Raw genomic sequence first — 21,888 nt, forward strand, 5'->3', positions numbered from 1 at the left:
AGTTTTTATACCATTCTACTCACAAAATCACACATAGTGGATTGCAGTTTTGAGTTATCTAGGAAGAAAGATTATGAATGGAACAACGAAAGAAATCTTTGAATTGACACCACACGAATTTGGGGTATTCTAGGAATGTCGGTGATCATAAAGCAAATCAAACAGAGGACAAAGAGGATCAAAAAGAACAAAAAAACATTCTCATCTACCCTCGATGAATCATTAAAGCATCTTCAACTCCAGCTATTGCCGTTGACTTTGGAAAATTCTTCAGCTTGAAAATCTTGAAATCACTTTTATGGGAGGCGACAGAAATTACACTTTTTCGCTAACCCCCCTCTATTACTTTCCATGAAGCAAAATGCTTAACAACCATTACCAGTATACGCTCACAAAAATCTCAAGACCCCCTCCCCCCTTGTTCTGTAATTAGTGGCTCCTCCCTATCTAGTTTGATTGATGATGGATATCTCGCAACTCTTTCAACAGATGTCTCAAGTGCGTATCTACTACTTCAGCAGTTTTGTGTTTGATGGGAGATAGCCAAGTATATTTTGTGAAATAGATAGCCAACATAATCATTAGTCTTGGAAACGAATGCATATCCATTGAAAAGTGGCTGAAAGGGTTATACATGATAAACCTTACTTCTCGTTGGACATTGGAAGCTCTACTTTTCATATCCGCACAAATATGACACTGTTCCAAATATATCTTAATATATATTTCTAATTCCTTTCCACCAATATTTCCTAGTGATTGCAGACTCAATAGCATTATGACCAGCATGATTTGTCTTCTTTCATGAAGTTCAATTCTTCTTATCTTGTTTGGTAATTCCTGGAACATGTTCACCCTTCATTTTCCAATAACGAAATCTCTCAGAAACTTCTTCCAATATTCATTCATCAGATACGCCTTCAAAAGGAAAGTCCCAAACCTGTTGCTCAGGTTTTAGAATGACTTCAATAATATCAGAAGAGGCAGAGGACCTACTCCAAATTTGGATGCAGTAGTAATTGGTGAAATATTTGTTCCAACAGCATTACTAGATGAAGAGGATTCAACGGTGTTGGATTGGATAGCATTAGATGGCTGTGGATCTTGACTACTGTTGGATTGGACATGAATACCAGCTGGTTGTTCGTTTTGACCAGAAGAATGTTGAACAACAACACCTGCAGGAAGAGGTTGCCCATTTTGTGCCTGAGCTACCAACCTTTCTAATGTAGGCAGCAAATTAGGGTTCTGTAAGAGGTTAAATTTGTTTACTCTTATTCGACTAATTTTAACCGTTCAAGAAATCATACGGATTTTATTCGTATATAACAGTAAGGAAGAACGTTGTGACAGTACAGGTCCACCTTGATCAAATCCTTTCGACTAGGATTTTATTGAGCTAACCATAAATTTTTATTATTATATTTTTCACTAATTTAATTCATCTGGTTATAACAATTGTCATGGATTTATCAAACAATTTCTTCACATCACTCACTCTTCATATCTGTCTTCACAGTTTCTTTGGTATTCTCCTTTTTTTCCGCTGAGCGGTTTTTGGAGTTTTTTTACCTTCTCAAATCTTAATGCTCGAGACCAGGGAAATAAATACGAAGGAAAATGCAAAAATCACCAGAAAGTCCCAGAAAATTCGAATCTTTCCCTTGCTTTCCGAACGTTTCAGCTTCTTTCCGAGTAATTCCAATCATTTTGCAAAATTCCGAAAGTTTATGCTGAAATTAAAAAAAACTTGGGAAACAAACGGAAAAAACAAAAAAACAGAAGCAAAACATGGAGACGATTTGTCCTTTTTGCAAAACCAACATTGATGCTTTTGCGTTCAATCATCACATACCCAAATGCTATCATCAGTCATGTGTTGCCAATGAAGAGGTTCCTTTGTGCACATGTTTGACATGTAAAGGAACAAAGACACATGACGGTGATCATCTACACAAAATACAAAATGCAACCACTGTCAGTAAGAGAAAGTCTCTAACGGCTCCAGTAACATTGGAATCGATATCTCAAACGCAATCAAGTACTTCCAGCGAAGATGTCTCTCCACAACTTCATCCTAATAAACTTAGCGGTAAAGAATGCATTTGTTGCAATGTACGGTCAGCTGCCAAAGGATTCCCCAAAATATACGTCTGAAAATATCGAACAATAATATTATGCAAGAAATCTCATGCTCTAGATAATATTGAGAACAAAGTATTGGCTGAAATGATTGACAAACTCAATAATGAAATCATTTCAACCAATGATTCAAAGCAATCAATTCTTGATGGTGAATCTGATGAAGAGAATGTTATCCAAGACGTTATGTGTAGTGGTTGTAAAAATGTTGACTCTGCTTCTGTGTGTGGTGAGAATTGTAAGGGAACTCTTTATATTAAGGAAAAAAAAGGTCAAACCGAGACTAATATATTTTTCTGTAAGGATTCCCATCTAATCAATACTTAGTTCGTCATTAGTGCTCTCATAAATCAGGAAAAAAGAAAAAAATTAATCCTAAATCTAATAGATCATCCCAAAAAAGAATCAAAGATCAAATTATTGACGAAAGTGAAACTGATGACGATGAGAATGAAATAATTGAAAACCATACTACTCCAAGTTGATCAAAAAATAAATTTCTCAAATATTTCGAATTTTCTTCAATATTTTCAACATATCAGGTAATTTTACACAATATGTCATTCGTTGCAACGTAATTCATAAAATTACAGGAATATGTCAAGAAGGTTTTCATCAGTTAATCCAATTGAGAAAGCAAGCGCGATTCAATACATTAGGTAGACCAATAGAAATTTCAGTGGAAGATGAAATTATGATAACGCTTGTACATTTGCGGCAATATTGTACAGACCAATTTTTGAGTTGCGTTTTTCAAATTGAAAAACGAACAATAACCTCTATAAGAATTAGAATTCTTGATTGGCTGTATATTGAGCTGAAAGGCTATATATGTATGCAAACTTTGCAGTTCAGAATGGATAATAGTGAAGAATATTTTAAACATTTGATTACCATAATAATAGACGGATCAGAACAATCTGCATTTTGTTGTGATTCCGCAATTTTGGATTTTGAATTCTATTCTGCAAAAAAACCAACATAGCGTCACAATTTTGATGGCAATGACTCATTCTGGCCACATTGGATATCTTTCACCTTGTTTTCCAGGAAGAGTTAATGATAATGAATTGTTTAAACTAACCTCTTCTGAATGGTTGAGTGAAATGGATGCGCATCTGAATTCATTTTTGGCGATAGTGGTTTTAATGGGCTTCCTCATGTGATTACTCCTCCAGATGAACCATCATTACGAAAAATCTTCTCTAGTGTTCGTATCAGAATAGAAAATAAGTTCAGGGATCAAGATATTTAAATCTTGCAAAGAACGAATTAGAATCAAAACCAAAAGCAAAACTGAAGTGCTGCGCATTGCTCATATGCGATGGGTGATCGTGAGAGGAGGCCCGAAGATCAAGTCGGTCACAAAGTGGAACAGCCTCAACTGAGTGTGGAACAGCCTTAACTGAGTTGCAAATAGCGTTTTCCAGGAGACGCAGATCCTCCATTAAAAAATCCAAAAAGGCTAAAATATGATTTTGCAGTGAATTAAAAGTTTATTGTGCAATTGTTAAACATACAATTTGTGAACATTTTGCATGGATTAATTTCTATATTTTCAAATTGATTCTTTTGCTTTTGTTGGATGTTTGTTGTTTCAACAAGTTTTTCACCAATTTTGAGGGCAGTTTTGGTTGCTGTGTTTGCATTGACTGCTTGATATCTGTCTGGTACAGAATTGCTCTTCCAATTACCGTGTCTTTTAATATCAATTTCATATTTCACGTCTGATGGTAGACAATGTTTGTTCTCCAATAAAAAAGCTACCACAGGGTGATCGATATTATGGCAAGCCGCAACTGTCTTGCAAATGAATCGAGTCGAGATACTATTAAAGAAACCATCAATGATGGTGGTCATAGGCTCGACAGCCTTCCTGCGGGGTAAAGGTAGATTCTCGGTATTGACGATGTACGGGCTATGGTGGGGGTGGCGAGTAATGAACAATCGTCGGGGAGCCTGAATGAACTAGCAGCGTCATGATACACATATAGGATTCGGAGATGTTTCTAGATTCAACGAAGGTCTATGGGACCTGTGATTTGAATCTATATAGCTTAGGGATTTGCGTGCCTACTCTATGAACTCAGTGTTGAGATGAACCTGTTATGGGAATTCTGGGGGTGGTCCGTGCTATTCACTGAAATACGGCAGGGCAATAACTCCACCCTACATCATAGATCTCATTAACGAACCTACGACACCGGTTGGAGGGTATCTATCATAAGCCTACAAAGGGCAGGTGGGAGTCTTACGACGCTAATGTGAAACCACTACCAATGTAATGCTGTGACAAGAGAGGATCGCAACCATGATCCGGATTCCTAAGGTGAATAATGAATTTTTGGGTTCAATTTTTTTTGTGATTCTTTTTATAAATGAAAGAAATTGTTGGAAAGAATTGGAATGAATAGACAAAATTTGCCATATTCTGAAAGGCTTGGTCATTCCTGCGAGAATGACACAATAGAGAGAAATAATGACCAATCTAAAGCGTTGTTTTATGTCCGAGAGAGTAATGAAAAGAAGCAATTTAAGATCAAGAATGGCTACGGCCATATCACGATGAATGCACCTCATCCCGTCCGATTTGAGAAGTTAAGCATCGTCGAGCTGCATCAGTATTGAGGTTGGAGACAACTTGGGAACCTGCAGTGCTGTAGCCTTTTTTAATTTCCTTTTTTTGAGGGCACTTCATCTCTTTAATCTTTTTTGAATTATCCTTTACAACGAAACAATTTACATTGTTAATCTCGGTGAACCCGTGACAATATTAAGGTCATCAATAATTACATGGCGACAATGTCAATAGAATTATCAACGAAAAGGCAGAAAATATTTTTCATTGAATAGGAGTTTGAAATATATTACCCAGAATGGGATACTTTAATGGTGTGAATTGTTTGGCAATAAATCCCAAATCAACGTATATTTTAAAACATGATTTCTATGTTCTTCAGTATCTGAATGATTTTGTTTTTTGTTTTGATTTTAGAGTTGAGTATTTTGGTTTCCATGTCCGTAAAATCTACGAAACCATTATTGCCACGAATGTCAATGATATACTGAGCTATTGTTTCTCCAATGCCAGGAAACTTTGCAAATCATTTAAAGTGCATTCATTAATATGCAGTATATGTTTGGCGCAAAGAAATTTCATGCTGTCAGAAAATGTTCCAAAATATTCTGAAAAGTTGTCTTTGCAAATAATTATCATATCATCTGGCAAATCATTATCGTCTGGTAGATTTGAAATTGGTTTTCCAGTTATTATTACCGTAATATTTCTTACTTTTTTGTCCAATATTGAACATTTGTCATTCTTTTCCTGTTCGTTCATCAATGATTCATATGATTCTGAGGTTTTGGCAGAGTCTGACCATTTACATTGAACATGAATGAGTAACAAGTCTTCATTTCTAAGTTGCAAACCAAATATAATAATATCTCCTGCTTGAGCTGCGGTGGAATTTTTGACTATATAGCAGTCGGTAATAGAATTCATTTTCAATGAAAGGCTACCCAATTCTAATGAAGAGATTTCATCTTGGATTTGTTTTCTTGATTGATCTAAATAGACGTTCTTAGGTATCGGCTTCAAAGCGAGATTAAAAGTATTGTGATTCATTTTTGCGAATGGAAATAAATCCTTAAATGTGAATGAACCTTCAATTCTATCCTGTGATTGAGAAATAAATGTCAACTTCAAAAAGAGGTATTTTTGTACAACATCTTCCCAATTAAGCCCGTAAAGTTTGATTGATGGCATCACAAAAAACAGTTCCTCAAAAATTCCTCTCCAATATGAATCGTATATCATGGAAGACATTAAAATGGGAGGATATACTATTCTAAAACATCCATCTTTTTCCTCGTTGATCATAATATAACCTTTGTCTTCCAGATAGGACAATGTTACCGATCCAACTAACATGCTCTTATTCACTTCTCTTCTTGTGAAAATTAATGCTAAGATTAAAAGTGCATCTTTCATAGGTATCGCAATCTTATATTTTCTTCCCAATTCAGCTCTTGCACTTTCCCATGCTTCTCTAATTGTACAGTCTCTAGTAAGATAATTATAAAGGAAATATTCAATTCCTCTTGGAAATCCTGCGAACAGTCTAACGTAATGTCTAAACTCGGCATTAGTTCTCCATGATTTCATCTTGTCCTTATATTTTTCATTACCGGCTAAATGATCAAATATTTTGGCCAAGTTGTTATAAGAAAGCAATGCGTTAATTGGAACAAATTGAGGAGAGTAAGTGCTTTTTAAATTCTCTTCGATGACTGTATGATATGTGCCAGCAAATACAGGATATAATTTCAATTGCTTGAGTTGCATATATTGTCCAATTGCAGACATAATCATTCTCAGTTGATTCCATTTGTTATTAATATTAGTATCGGCTTCATGGGCTTCATCAATAGCAAGAAAAAAGTCTATCTTTTGGTTTCCCAATAAATAAGTAATGCAATTCAATACATCTGCTATTGTAATGCTGTCAAATGTGACATTTTTGATATTTTGAAAAATCATTGCGTGGTTTTCATAAGTACAAGAGCATATAAAGGATAATACCATTCTTTTTAACAACGATTCAACTGATTTCTTTTCATTTTCAGGATCAAATTTTGTACCATTTCCATAAGAAACAAAGAGAGGAAAACATAACGTGTCTTTTCTAAAGTGTTCTTTGAATAACTTTAACCCAACTTCCTTAAGTAGCTTTGATTTACCAACTCCAGGAGCTGCTGCAATAAAAGGGAGTACAATATTCCATTTTTCCAACTTCTCATTTCGTTCATAAAAATTAGCATATGTTTCAAATTCTTTCAAAATTACCTGAACACTGTTCTCCCTATCAACAAACTCAAAATCGTATCCAAAAGAGCTGAGTAATGTTTTTGAAGCATTTAAAACGTCAGGTTTCAGTGTTCAATTAGTGGTAACACCAATATGGGCTTGTATAAGTTGTAAAAGGTCCCGTTGTGAATTAATAACCGTGAATATTTTTGTACCAAGAGAGGTAAGGGGAAATATTGTCTGTTCTTCAGAGTCGAATAACGGCACTTCTATCTTGTTTTTTTCTATCAACTCGTTTTTTATCCAATTCTTCACCTTGTCACGAGCATCCTTGTCATTTTTAAATACTTCTTCCATGATATCATTGAGAGTCTGTTCATTTCCACTTTGTTGAGCCTTCTCGAACTCAAAGACAATTTTTGAGAGAGATTTTCCATCAAAATTCGCATCATATAAAGGTTTAGTTTGATCATCTCTCAATCCAGCCCCACCATTTAATTCTGGTTGGCGCAATGCATCCTTTGTTTGATCTTTGTTCCACAGATCAAAAAGTTTGGGCATCAAAGTATTGTTCACCCAATTTACCACGCTCTTGCAAGTACTTTCAGAAACATGAGAAAAGTCTTTGCTTTGAGTCATGGCTTTAATTGCAAAATCTACATCGTGGATATCAAGAGGCCTCTTGATATCCTGAACAATGTTATCCAGAGAGGTTCCTTTGAAACGAGCGTCATAGAGAGATTGTACACCATCCCTGTCCAATGAGGCTCCACCATCATCCAAAATCAACAAAGAAGCAACTTCTTTGTCCATTTCTTGTAATTTTTGAATGAAAGAACCACTATGGACGCTTGTTGTTGAGTAGGAGCGGTTGGTTGTGTTGATTGTGGTGGTGATGTAATACCTGATGATGAAGCAACACCTGATAAAGATGGATTTGATGATTTCTCCTCCTCCTCTTCCTCTTCGTCCTCCATAATTGAAGATGATGAGGTTTTGATACATTCATCCGAGTTTGAGTTGCTTTGTTTTGGTTTTTTTGCTTTCTTCTCTTCATACAACTTTGGTTCACTTTCTTCTTCTTTCTCATCATCGGAATCATATTTTATTTTGAATTCAGAATTTCCAAGAGGAAGAGCCTCTTCCACTCTCTCTTCATCATTCTCATCCATCGCACGTTCTCTTTGCTTTCTCTGTTTGTGGGGAACCATTTCTTGATACTATTCCGTTTTGTTTGTTCGTTGGAGAGAGTTGATTATTTTATTAAAGTTTAAAAATAGAAAGGAAGTCTTCTTTTGCTTTCGAGAAATATAGATTCATTGTTTTCCAACCGAATCTCAATGAAAAGATCTCAATGAACTAATGGGATCTTGACCATTTGTGAGATTAAGGTTTCATGAGATTTATATTAACTCCTTTTGTGGAAGAATGATGCTTTGATATGGGAAACAAAGGAAAAATAATATTTGATAGTTCTTTGGAAAAGAACATTTTTTTAAAGTTTAAAAATAGAAACCGACCATTCTTGAGAAATCGATCCAGAGTTGAATTGTTCTACAATTAAGCACGCTGAAATCATGATTTTCATATGGTAGTGGTTTCATTCCATTTAGTTTCATATTCTTCAGTTTGGTGCTGTGAGGCCTAATATATAATAAAAACCTGCAGATTAAAAAAGGGGTCATTGAACTTGATTGAATTAAAGGGAAAGCGCGAAGAAAGGTTAAACAGGCAACTTGAAATCCTTGAATAATAGACATAGTAATACTCAAATATGAATTGAAAACCAAACGTTGCTGTATTTGCTTCATAAAAGGCTTCACACTCCATGCCAACAAACATCACCATAAGCGGAACAGAGAAGTCAAATGATACACTTTTGCTATGCAACACACATTACAACAATATCAACAATTTCAAAAACACCCGTCACATCATCAACCCTGTTATCATCGCAATTCAAAAACAACCAAAAGGAGTGAAAGATATCATCTCAATCGTTCCCGATAATTTCGGTCAATGCAAACATTCCGACAACAAGTGCTGTAGTAATTGCAAAGAAGATAACACTCGGTGTAAAGGCATTTCTTTCGAAAAAGTGAGCTATTTACTGACGACATCTGGGACCATATTACACAATAACCATACCTTCGGAAAGGTGAATTTCAATCACCATGGTGAATTTAGTTTTTTAGCATCGACTGTAATAATTGCAATCTCAACAAATATGGAGTTTGTGAAAAATGTTATGAATGTTATGACACAAAATTACGTCATTATCAGCGAACGATTGAAAATCAAAACACCAAAATGAATCACCTTGCTGCCAAGACACAAGAATACAAAAATGTCATCAAATCATTGAAAGCAAAAATTTCTCGACGAGATACTAAAATTAAGAAATTCGAAGAATTAATTGAGAGTGTATTATTCATTGGTGTTTATTACTTCGATTTTATGGTGGCTCTCGTTTGTGGAATGTCTTGAAAGGAAATTCTACTGGCGACATTATAACATCCGAAAACGCATTGGATAAGCTTAATTTATTGCTTCCATCTATCTCAACAATTAAGAGCTATCTTCCCGACTTGTCTTTTGGAAAACTTGCTGACAATGATTTGAAAGATGTTGTTAAAGCCATGGCAATGAATAATATTAGTAACAAGATCATAATTTCATATGATGAAATAGAAATTAGAGGAGGGTTATGTGTGATGAAAAGCACTGGAAAAGTGACCAAAAATTACAGAATATTGTTTTGGCTGGAGTTGTTTTGTATGGCTTAGTTAATCCTGGTAAAGCCATTTCTAGCCAAGCACAAGGAATAACTGGATTGAATTTGAACAATTTGAGATCAAAACTACCTATTGAAAGTCATGTGAACGATATTATTCAATTTTAAAGTAATAACTCTCAAGGGAAAACTTATTTAATAGCTCACAATGGCGACTGTTTAGACTTCAAAGTTTTTGCAAAAGAATTTTTCGGAAAGTCTCCTGAATTTAATTATGACAATATTGTTTTTGTTGATTCTCTCCAATTAATGAAATCAGAGTCGACTTTACATAATTGTCTTCCTCGTAAAACGACAAAGACAGGGAAAAATAAACTAGTTTTTGCTGAGGATGTATTGATTGAACATTTTAACATCGATTATGTCAACAATTCACATTGTGCATTTTATGATGCTATTGGATTGCTTATTAAGTTTTATGGTAATCTCGACAAAACGCGAGAAATGTTCCTATTTTGGGGAATGTCAACGCTGTTCCATATGCATAATTATTAATTGCAACTGTTGTCGCAGATTAACCAATGCTGTTTCTAAATGTACTCAATGTCAAAATTCAGCATGTTATAAATGTTACTATGATGGCCGTTGTAAGACCTGCCATCCAAACATGCCAACATTTCTATGCAATTCATGTCACAAATCATGTTTATCGTTAACCCCATGTAAGGATTGTGGTTTGAAAGTGTGTAATGACTGTTTGAGAGGGAGATGGTGTCGATCATGTGATTGCGATGAGCGGGAATGTTCATCTTCTACTCAGTCACAATTTCAGTCCTCCATGGACGTGACAAATTTTTAATTCATCGTTTTGAGACACCATTAGTGATGTGGTGTTTCCTTCATGTGTCAGCAACAATAAATTGAATTGGCAAGTTTTGATGGATTGAAACATCATAAAATCATCCTATGATCGTTGTTTTATTAAAATTTGCAGCGAAAAGTTTTCTCGTAGCTTTGTGTGTTCACAAAAAAATTCGCTGGAGTTGGCCACCCGTGAAAAAATTCCGGATTGAAGAACCCTTTCCAACCTTCAGAAGACCTTCAAGAACAGCCATTCCTTGCAAGGAAGGTCGTTGTTGGATTGATTTGAATCAAGGTTCAGTGTCTATTAAATGTCCTCCATCGAAGTTATTAATTGTCCTCCATCGAAGTTGCAATGAGCGATATGGGAGCATTGTTCATCGATGTCGTTGCAGGACTAGAATCTTCGTCCATCTCTACAAAAACGTGAGTTTTTAAGGGTGTCAATGGGTCCACATGATGAGACTGATGCAACAAATAGCACTGTGTCATTCCTTTTCCTTTCACTTCGATTTGTCTCTCTTCAAAATCAAAGCCAAGATCATAAATCCTCTCATAGGTTGACCTTGATACCTGTGGATTCAAGTCAGATTGGAGTACGAATGATCATTGTGTGAATAGTTGATGATTCGTGTATAAGGTAATCGAAACAAGCTCAATTCTTAACAATACAAACCTGAATTCTTCCTGGTAGTGATGTGGATTCCATCCGTGAAGCAACATTAATAGTATCTCCCCAAAGATCTATGAAGTCAATACGTACGAAAACAATATTAATATTAGCAATTCACATAAATTTGAATAGAAATGGAAAACAATATTAGCAATAGTTCACATCCAAACCAAACACAAATTGTGAATTAAATAGTGAAATGACATGAACACATACCATAAGCAAACTTCTTTGTTCCTATAATGTGTGTAGATTTGGAAGACCATATTGGAAAATGTTCGATTAGCAAGAATAAAAGTGCATGGTTGCAAGCTTACCTATAACACCTGCGATCACTCCACCGTTATTTAAACCAATTCGAATATTGATTAAATCGAGAGGTTGGCCAATTTGTGATTGTCCTTGATTAAATTGCTGCACAACATGGAATGTTTCTATAGCCATGCGAAGCATTCGTTCTGAATTAATAAATGAAATTGTAAAGTAATATTCATTGTCAATATTGGTTGAAATTACAAAGCATGATGATGCAAAATGGAAATCCAATAATAACATACCTGGATGATCAGATGAGTCCCCATGCAAGCCTGCAACACAAAAATAAGCATCTCCAATCGTTTTGATTTTCTCAATGTTATACTTTTCAGTGAGAGCATCAAATCCATTGACAATAAAATTAAGCATTATTACCAAATCAGTGGCAATCATTTTGCTACTAATTTTTGTAAATCCCACCATGTCACTGAAAAAGCAAGTAATGTCAGAGAATTTCTCACAAATAAAGGTCTCCCCTTTCTTTAACCGATTGGCGACCGCGTCAGGCAAAATGTTTTTCAAGAGATTTTCAGATGTTTTCTTTTCTTCTGCTAATAATATTTGTTGTTTTAACTCTGAAGTAATATCTCTGATAACAATTACAATCACAATACCCTTATCGACAAATTTTGTCGAAAAAATTGACAAACAGGCCGGAAATTTTGTCAGGTTCACTCGAATACACTGTACATTCTCAAGAGTCTCGTTCAAAGTTGATGTCGAAGAGTCTCCTGCTTTTTCAGATTTAACAGCGCTCGAATAAATGGAATCTATCGTCTTTTTTACCTTTTCTTCAGAGATCGGATCAATAAGCTTATAAAACTGAAGTCCTAAAACGTCGACGGGTTTCGAACCAAAACACCTGTTGACATGATAATAGGTATTGAATGAATGATTTTTCAATCACAATTTTTAAAACCCTTACCTATGAGCAGCTGAGTTAAAGATTTCAATCTCTCCCTTTGAATTAAGTATTATAGTACCATATACATGTGAGCTTATTAAATTAGAAATGCTTGATGCTGTAGTAGAAGCAGATAAATTATTCAAAGTTGTTGATTTGATCTTCTCTGTTATAATATTTGGGTATGCATTATATAGTGCTAAATTTCTTAAAACGTCATCTCTATCTAACACATCAACAGGAACATGATTAAGCATCATTCTTGTTTTTTGAAGAATATTGGAGTGATTTGTAATCATTTTCTGTAACAAAACACTACATCCTACCAATAATATAAATCCAATCACGCTTAATGAAACTAAGATTGAATCGTGCAATTCAACGCTAGATCTTACAAAATTTTGCATGTAAACTTGAAGTTTCCTGTTCATTGGAATAGTGAGACGAAACAAATCATTGTGGCGCATGTATAAATTCAAGTCCACAGAGGTAGAGGTTGTATTGGTTTCAAACAAAAGAAAGTCCCTTGTGGCTTCGCTAATTTGAGTTATTTGAGTTAAATAATCTGTTACCACCTTTTCAATACCTGTAAGTGGGTAAAATGTGCAATAATGAGAAACATCAATAGAAAAAAGTTTCCTTTTTGCACACATGTTTCTACTCTCTAATAAACTTACCTAAACAGTATTCAAGTACATTTTGAGCGTTCATTTCAATGTTGTATTGCTCTAAATAGCTAGAACAATTGCCTTGACCTTTCAATAATTGGTCAAGATCTGAATAAAGGCCTATCACTGGGTCGTCTGTTTTGAAAATTTAAGTCACCAAAAATATTTCATCAGTTAACAAACTTACCGTCAGGCTTTTTTAAACAGGTCAGATATTAAATGAACATAACATTGTGAAAATATTTCGTTATACAATGTGATCCTCAACTCGAGAAATCAAATTAAGAAAATTTACCTTATTGACATCTCCATAAATAAGTTCATTCCAATTTTCTGATAAATTATTAGAGGATAAAAGAACAGTCGAGTACAGTGTTTGGAAGTCATGATTCTTGAAGTATGGATGTCCATAAAATGTACCTATTTGAGTGGTAGTTTCTGATCTGAAACTCTCTCTTCCTAATGCGTAGTAAGTCAGCATCTCGGTCATTAAAAAGCTTGATTGTTGTATATAACCAATAATGTTCGCACTCAACCCAACATTGGTGAAGGTGAATAGCTATTAGAAAAGGAGTAGCTATTTGTAATGATCAACATGAAGAATATACTTACAGCAGATTTTGCATTCAGTCTGGCCTCAAAAAAAAACATTCCAATACAAAATGGTACTAGAAAGCCTATGCATGCAACAACAAGAACTAACATGATATTAGAGGACATTGCTTTGGACGTCACAGCTCTTTCTAAGGATGTTTCGACGTATGTTTTTTGTGACACACTACAACGGTTGTATGAAATCATAGTGTTTAGTTTGATCAACTTACGATTGATATATTTTTCCAACAATGTCTTTCTGCAAATGTTTGTTCAACACTTTCATCAATCTTGGTACAAATGACAGCTCATACTGTATGTAAACAATAAACAACAGTGATACGATCAAATAAATGCATAACGACGCAATAAAGTAATATTGTGACTGTAATATCAGATCCTGTGTAAGATTTCGTAGTTTCTCAATATAATTATTGCAAAATGTTTCATAAATTTTGTCTGTGTTTTTTGAATTCAACCATAGAAACATAAAATTATAATTGTTAACTGGATTCATATATGTGGAGTTTGCGATAATTGCTTTAAGCTGCTGTTGAACTTGTAAAGTTAGTGAAGATTGATTGACATAGGTCACACATTGTTCAGGGAATTCAGCACGAACCAGTTCAATGTATCGAATTAAAGAGTTTGTAATTTCAACAATGGGTGCATTTCTTAAACTAGGAGTTCCTGTATATTGATTTCTCTTCCAATGATCAGTTCCATTTACAGAGTACACACTAGGAATATTAAGGGTATATAATTTTTTTCCATACTATTTTTGTTCAAGTATTTTGTTTGAATAAAATGAAGCAAAATTTAGGCTTGCTTACCTCAGTATACGTCGCTAAATGGATTTTTATGATTCAATAGTGATATTGAAATATCTTCTTTGACATGTCACGTACCTGCATCAAAAACAACCTCTTGTCCTAGTTTGATTAGATCGTGCAATATTTGTAAATCTTCCTTCAAAAGTTGTAAATGCTCATCAATAAAATCCTACAACCTTTAAAGTCCTTTTCTTCATCAGTTGCAATAACCTACCATTTTTTGAATAAATTTGTATCCATCTCTGTAATCTGGCCACTGATGGTCATCAATAACAAACAAGGCAAGCTATTTAGAAAAATCGTTGAGTATCATAACCTTGTTCCCATCCTCTGAAAGAAAAAAAAAGGAAAACGATTAACTTACCCAGTTTTGGAAGCTTCTCAAATTACGAATCACGGAAACAGGGACGAGTTGCGGAGTGCAAATGGTCCTCAGCTCCATAATGCTACTCTTGATAAAAGTGAATTGGTATCCAGACATTACAATGCTGCCCGATATTAGACCTACACCCAAGAGGACATAAATTATAAACAAAGTTCGAAGCAAGCTGTTTGAGCGTGGAGTTTTTAAACCGTTCCTAAAAAGAAAGTCTTTCTTCAGCTCAGGACGAGCTGTTTCGCTAGGGCATTCCTCGAAGATGTGGGATGCTCCATCATCTTCATGGATTGATACCTGTTCTTGGCTCTCTGAAGGAATGATCTTATTAGGTTTGGCGTATTTGACAGACTGAAAAATAGGTTTTGGAGTTCGATGATCTTCAATAGAGTTCGCTTCCTGGTATAAAGTATTGGCCAGTTCCTTATCGAAATAAATAAGCTCAACAAACGAGGCGTAGAGCTGCAACGTTGATTTTGTTTTGTGTCGTAGTAGTTGATTAAATATGGCTTGGCTTTCTTCGACCAAGTCATTGACCTTTTTTGAAATTTTCATGAGTGTGGAAATGCTTATTGGATCATTTAGCATTTCTTTCCAAAAATCTCTATATAAGGATAATAATGGTTCTCGATTTCTTTTGATGATTTGAACGCTGGTATAATTTTTGGAGGCAGCTGAATCATGATGAGAAGAATCGGAAATTGATTGCACCTCCTTGATCTTGATAGCACAAGCAAGAATTGTCGCAAAATTGAAGGTTGATCTTTGTAATTTCATGAGAAGCTCCACACTAAGGGTGTGCGTGTTAGAGTCGGTCTTGGCGAAGGCAAACGTTTCAGAAGCTCCAATTATAACATTTGACTCCTCCGATTTGTATTGGAGAGTGGCTTTCGCGAATGAAAAAGCGACATCAGAGAAAAGGCATCTTTGAATCATTAAATTGAATGAAGTCACGACTTTGATGTACCTTGATCCGGTGTCACGACAAGAATTCAACTTACCTGACATGATCAACGATTAGCTCTTTTTGAAAATCCTGAAGAGAGCACTTAAACAGCAAGCATAAAGCTTTGAAATTTTGATTCTTGCTCATTTGTTGATAAATGCAAAAAACGGCCTCTGTTAGAGCATGGCGCGGTAGTATTTTTGTTTCGTTTGTGTTTGATAAAGCTTCTTCGACTCCATCAATGCTTAATGCTTGCTTCGCTATTCGCTTGATGAGGTCATTCAATAACCATCGAGTATAGAGCTCCATGGATAACACACCAAAAACTACTCCAATTATAATTAATGCAACTGTCAAGATGGCCAATCCAATTCCTAATTCTTGTTCATTGCCAGAATTAGAAAGAGATGTAACTAGAGAACCAATGCTTGCTCCGCACTGCCCCCAAGCCCATCCAAAAAACACTGAATTCATCCATCGCTTATTAAATGGAAGAGTCCTAAATAGTAAAGCTATTGATGCCATTGAGATTAACATGTTAGTAATTGCCGAAATGAACGCATAACTTTGTGGAATTGCAAACATTTGTATGACGCTCACAAATGCCATCGTTCGTATGAATATGGGGAAAGTCAAGCTTGAATTTGAAAATAAATTTCTGTTGCTTAGTGCATGAGTGTCAAATGTCACCACTTCTGCAATGACTATCAATACATAGAGAGTACAGATAAAGAAAATAACAAGTCCAATCATGGTAGTGTTTGTAGAGTCAAGACATGCTATTTGGGGTGTCTTGAAACGGTGGAGAACTTTCGTTGTTGAGTAAGGCAACACGCTCACCAAGCTACAATCAAAATAACCCACCCAAACAAACAGCATGACAATATGAAACATTTTGCACAGATACATGAATGCAAAAAGCAGTTGTCGAACTTTTGACCGCCATTTCCTGCTGCTAGTTGAATAGATGAATAAGGTAAAGGTCAATAGAACGAGTGAGAGTCCAACCATGCTCATGATCACGATCGAGGCAATCAAGGATTGCGAATAGGAAAGCCAATGCAACAGTAGCGTGCTCGGAAAATTCAAAACAAGAAACACATAATTCCCTATGGTTCCCCAAGGATAATCCCGAATGGTCGGAAGCAGCAATACGCAATAGTAAAAGTAAATCTCCACAATATTCGTGAGGATCAGTGCTCGCCAAGAATTCAGAGGCTTTGAACGGCGAAGCTGAACGATCCGAGAGATGACCTGTTCCTTAATTTGAGAGGCCAATGAAAACCGAGAAGACGTTGATGAGGTACTGCTGGTACCTGAATCGCTTGTACTCATGATAAGAAGAATCTCAAGAAGAAGATGCACTACTGACTGCTTAGATACGACTACTTCCACAACAACTAAATGTTCAACAATATCAACAACAACAATAAAAACCTCACAAGGAATCTTTTCAAGGAAACGAAGGTAAGGTAATTTTTTGTTAAAAACCAAATTATTGTTGTGCGATGATTCGTCATGTTCTAGTTCGATCTTCAAGAATCTCAAGATTATAAAAAGACCTCGAAAAAATTCGAGATACACCAAATCGAGTTTCATAAACTCGTTGTCTTGTTCGTTGGGTGAGTTGGTCAAATATTCGTTATCTCGAGGCTGGATTGGTCTTCCTTCGTGTGAAGGAGGTGACCATAAGAATGTTCGGTTTGGCTTGAAATGATGTTTTTTGTGGTTGTCAAATGCGAACGATTTTTGTCTCAGCGCTTGATCAAGTCGCGATTTCTCGGTCGCTGAGACAAAAAATCATTCCACTACGAGTGTAAATAGTTAAAGATCAAATGGGTGATATTGAAAACCGTTCAACAGAAGATAAATGTATGATAATAAATAGCGAATATTCATTACTGATTCATTCTGATCCACAGAGTACACACATTTTAGGGCTTCCAAAAGTACGATTGAATTGGTGAGCCCATTATTGTAATCTCAACTCCTGAACCACAGGAGCTGCTCCTGGAATGCGCGATTTTTCTCCACCAATGAATGCATCCTCAAAAAATGAAGCTTCTCGCGTTGGCCGTTGTTGTTCTTGTGGCTGTGTGGTGCGTCGTATTCAATGCCTCTTCTTCTTCTTGTGCCGTTCTCGCACAGGAACAGATTGATATCAAGCGATACAATATTGAACCTGGCTCATTGAGTGTATCAGGAATTTCTGCTGGAGGATTTATGGCAGTTCAATTTCAAGTGGCCTTTTCCAAGTCTGTAAAGGGAAGTGGTATTGTTGCTGGAGGTCCCTATGATGTAAGTGTGTGCGTGTGCTGTAATTGTTGTTTGAATTTCAATGAATTCTGTGAAAACCTTTTTATGTAACGCCCACACTCATCACCGTACTATTTGATCCCATCCCTGATGACCCGATGAATAATACCCATAAAATATTTTTCATCTCATCATCGCAATGACGCGTCCACGACCTCACCATGAACCATCCTGAACGATCATTCATTTTCACTCTCTCATATAATACCTCATGATAACGGCTTACTTTTGTTTATATGATGGTGATCATGATGGTCGCCTATCACACTAATTCGCTGCTTTTTAATTTGTGTGATGACGACGAATTTCAAAATTGACCGAAAACGCGAATATTTGTGTCCATGATTCCATGTTGATTATGACTTGTGGGTTTTTCGCGAAATTTGTTGGTGGTTTTCCACTCTCCTAATAGTGCGCTCAAGGTCAATTGTTGAATGCTCTCATGGCTTGTATGAAGTCACCAGGAAGTATTTCTCTCAGCTCCATTTCCGGCACTGTGTCATCGTACGAGAAGCAAGGTTTGATTGATCCTTCATCGAACGTGAAGAATCACAAGATTTACCTATTCTCTGGTACTCAGGTATGTGGTGATATGATTTTGGCAGTGAAATTTTACTGATTTGCTTCACTTTTCATCGATATTGTTCTGTCGCAACTATGAACACTTCTCTGCACCATCTTTGAACACATGATAGGACTCGGTGGTTGCTCCTGGAGTCATGTCAAAGCTTCTCGATCAGTATACCAACTACTTTGGAGTGAGCAAGTCCAATATTGTGACCGATTTCAACACACCAGCTCAACACTCCATGATCACCAATGATTATGGAAACTCGTGTGGATATTTGGGCTCTCCTTACATTAACAATTGTGGTGTTGATGGTGCTGGTAACTTTTTCAAACAAGTCTATCCTGACTTTAAGACTGGAGGAGGTGCTGTGAGTGGAAACTTGTTCACCTACAAACAAAGTGGAAGATATAGTGCTAGCTCTTTTGATTCCAATGGCTACATTTACATTCCTACTGCTTGTCAACAAGGTGCTCAATGTAAAGTCTCTATTGCTTTCCACGGATGTAAGTAGTACTCACTGTCTAATCTCAAATTGCTCATACATGGATATTGTACATTCTCATTCCAAATTGTTTGAAAAACAGGCAATCAAGGAGCTAGTGTTATTGGTACCTCCTATGTTGCCAATGCTGGCTACAACAAACATGCTGAATTGAACAACATTATTGTTGTGTATCCACAAGTTGCTGTCTCATATTTCAATCCAATGAATGCACAAGGATGTTTTGATTGGTTCGGATACAGCTCCTCTCAATATGCTACCAAGCAAGGCCCACAAATGGCTGCTATTGCTAACCTTATCACAGATTTGGGTTATTCTTTGTAAAATTTTCAAACAGTGTTTTTCTGAGCGATGGTGAAGTGAAATTATTCACTCAACAAGATTTTGATTTAACATCCCAATTCACGCACATGACATTTCATTTGCGAATTTTGCAAAAGTACATTAAATTATTTGACGATCTCTTATTGCAGAAATTGTAATTTTTTGGTTTTCAAGAATCCAAAGTTGCAATCCTTAACTATCCACACAAGGAAAATTGGTTCAACACACAGTGTGGTTTCCATCTTTGAATGCCCAAGTCTCATTGGGATTGCAAACACGGCTGTGATGATTCAAAATTGTGAGTTGAATGTTTTATTCAAAGTTAAAAACTTGTTGTCGATATGTACTTCATTTCAATGATAGTACCAATTCTAAATCTTCTTTGAAAGAAACCAATAATTTCCATTCGACATGTAGCACCAATCGAAAGCATTCAAAGAGTTTCATTGCAAACCCAATGTTGAAACAAACTCTCTGAAACTTGGCAACATCATTGGTCGATGTTGATCCTCCAAAGATTCCTTTCGAGGGAAATGTTGCAACATTAATGGAAAGGAGCCATCCAAAGCATCAAGATGTTGTGGTAGAGGAGGAGGTGTCGACAGTACTGCTACTTGTGGCAGCATTTGATCTTCCATCCTCGTCATCCTCAAATCCAAGGACACTGAATTTTGTTTTGAAAAGACAATTTCTGATAGAGTAGTCTTATCTCCAAAACAATCAAACGATTCAATGCGATGATTCCATGATGAAGATGGTTCGTTCGAAATATAATCTTTAGAGGGCAATGCCAACATTTGCGTTTGGTTGTTGGTGCTTCCTGATTCATGAAGACTTGAATGAACTTTTTGTTTTTGAAATGGCAATGGACAAGTCGTGTAAACATACGTTGGCAACACACCATGTTTTTGATTCGAGCTCGAATTGGACTTTGAGGAATTACTCGAGTTGCTTGTAGTTGTTGTTGTTCCTGTACATGTCGTGGCTGTCATTGGAGGAGAATGAGTGATAATTCGAATCGGATGGCCATTAGGAAAGATTCTTTCACTTGGATCCATTGTGGCACGAGAGAGGTCAGATCGTTGTTGTATCTTCTTTTGATGTTTCTTCTTCATCAATAAAGGAGAGGAGGAATCACTCGTCGTTGTTGTCGTTTCATTAATGCACTTTTTAATCCATTGTCTTGTCTCTGATCGTGATTTCCAATTCGTCAAAATCACTTGACACATGTCGCCACCTTCATCGTGGGGATCTCTTGTGTGTTCTGAAAGAGCAAGAGGAGCATTTCCAGAACACAACAATGCTTGTTCTGATGATGCATGCATGGAAGAGGTCCATAAATTCTTTTGTTGTTGATGTGAAATGGAATTGGAACAATCGATAAACATGGTGGAAGAAGAAACTTGTTGTTGTGGATAAGAGACAAGGGATGAGTTTGTTGGAGATCGTCGACGAGTGGGAGAATGGATTAAGGGTGAGCAAGACGTGGATGACAAGTGAGGGGAATGACAAGTGGCAGTTGTTGCAGAAGGTGTGTTCTTGACAATTTCTTCAATTAGAGAACGTTTCTTTTTCTTGTGTTTGGCTTGCTCTACTTTAGTCGAACCTGTCTTTCTTTGTTTTTTAATTTTGCTGTCAAATGTCATCGCAGAGGGACATTCACCAAGTGAAGAGGTGCATGCAAAACCTTTGGTTGTGGCCATAGCACCAGAAGATTCATATGATAACTCTGTATTCAATTCTAATTGATGAGAGAGGAGTGGATGATGATGACGTGGGTCGTTAATGGTGGTCATGGAAGGTCACTGTGAAAAATCAGCAAAAACTGACAACTGGCAGTTGAGTGAATGAAATTTGTCCAAAAAGCAACAACAGGAAAGGATAGAAAATCACTTGAAATCACTTATCAAAACGACGGTTCGTGTGGTGTTGTTGTTATTGCGATAAAACTGCGGCGCAGAATGAGGGGCAATGGGATTCAAAGTTGTTGCCGTGATTTTTTGTGTTCGCAATATTCGGTGGTGCTTTCAAATTTCTGAGTCGATTTTAATCCGGACTGCTTCGATATGACATTTGAAGGGTACACTGTCCGCTCGTAATCGAACAGTCAGGAAATGTGACAAATGCGTGGATTTACAAAGAACAACTCTGAGTAATGCTTTCCCACAAATTGTTTGGAGTTGTTGCGAACTGTATCAACTTTCCGAGAAGGGAAAATGACAGGAAAGTGAATGAGATGAAAAGTGGGACAAGATGTAAATGCATAAGGACACACAATTATGTAGGTCTTTGCTTGCATGTCATGTTTGGTATGGAAGA

At 36.2% G+C, this 21,888-nt stretch overlaps 5 protein-coding genes across 5 annotated transcripts; 1 reads left to right on the forward strand and 4 right to left on the reverse strand.

Annotated features, from left to right (window-relative positions):
• Positions 1–3,377: 3,377 nt before the first annotated feature.
• FDP41_006890 (uncharacterized protein) lies at positions 3,378–4,002 on the reverse strand (the record flags this gene model as incomplete). The annotated part of the gene is made up of 2 exons (XM_044710574.1): positions 3,378–3,607; positions 3,663–4,002. 2 exons carry the CDS (start codon positions 4,000–4,002, stop codon positions 3,378–3,380), a joined length of 570 nt encoding a protein of 189 aa, XP_044558993.1.
• Positions 4,003–5,212: 1,210 nt separating this feature from the next.
• On the reverse strand, positions 5,213–8,163 carry FDP41_006891 (uncharacterized protein; the record flags this gene model as incomplete). The annotated part of the gene is made up of 3 exons (XM_044710575.1): positions 5,213–7,040; positions 7,215–7,706; positions 7,754–8,163. The coding sequence occupies 3 exons, from the start codon at positions 8,161–8,163 to the stop codon at positions 5,213–5,215; spliced, it is 2,730 nt and encodes a 909-aa protein (XP_044558994.1).
• Positions 8,164–10,877: 2,714 nt separating this feature from the next.
• FDP41_006892 (uncharacterized protein) lies at positions 10,878–16,609 on the reverse strand (the record flags this gene model as incomplete). The annotated part of the gene is made up of 16 exons (XM_044710576.1): positions 10,878–11,120; positions 11,224–11,291; positions 11,437–11,457; positions 11,538–11,678; positions 11,778–12,397; positions 12,461–13,025; positions 13,117–13,242; positions 13,295–13,301; positions 13,403–13,666; positions 13,720–13,885; positions 13,932–14,476; positions 14,535–14,548; positions 14,610–14,703; positions 14,749–14,820; positions 14,899–15,835; positions 15,912–16,609. 16 exons carry the CDS (start codon positions 16,607–16,609, stop codon positions 10,878–10,880), a joined length of 4,581 nt encoding a protein of 1,526 aa, XP_044558995.1.
• A 1,302-nt stretch (positions 16,610–17,911) lies between these two features.
• On the forward strand, positions 17,912–19,569 carry FDP41_006893 (uncharacterized protein; the record flags this gene model as incomplete). The annotated part of the gene is made up of 4 exons (XM_044710577.1): positions 17,912–18,154; positions 18,585–18,752; positions 18,868–19,246; positions 19,328–19,569. 4 exons carry the CDS (start codon positions 17,912–17,914, stop codon positions 19,567–19,569), a joined length of 1,032 nt encoding a protein of 343 aa, XP_044558996.1.
• Positions 19,570–20,012: 443 nt separating this feature from the next.
• Positions 20,013–21,365, reverse strand: FDP41_006894 (uncharacterized protein; the record flags this gene model as incomplete). The annotated part of the gene is made up of 1 exon (XM_044710578.1): positions 20,013–21,365. The coding sequence occupies one exon, from the start codon at positions 21,363–21,365 to the stop codon at positions 20,013–20,015; it is 1,353 nt and encodes a 450-aa protein (XP_044558997.1).
• Positions 21,366–21,888: the final 523 nt, after the last annotated feature.

The sequence above is a fragment of the Naegleria fowleri genome, assembly GCF_008403515.1.
Source record: "Naegleria fowleri strain ATCC 30894 chromosome Unknown tig53, whole genome shotgun sequence".
NCBI classification, from domain to species: Eukaryota; Heterolobosea; class Eutetramitea; order Acrasida; family Naegleriidae; genus Naegleria; species Naegleria fowleri.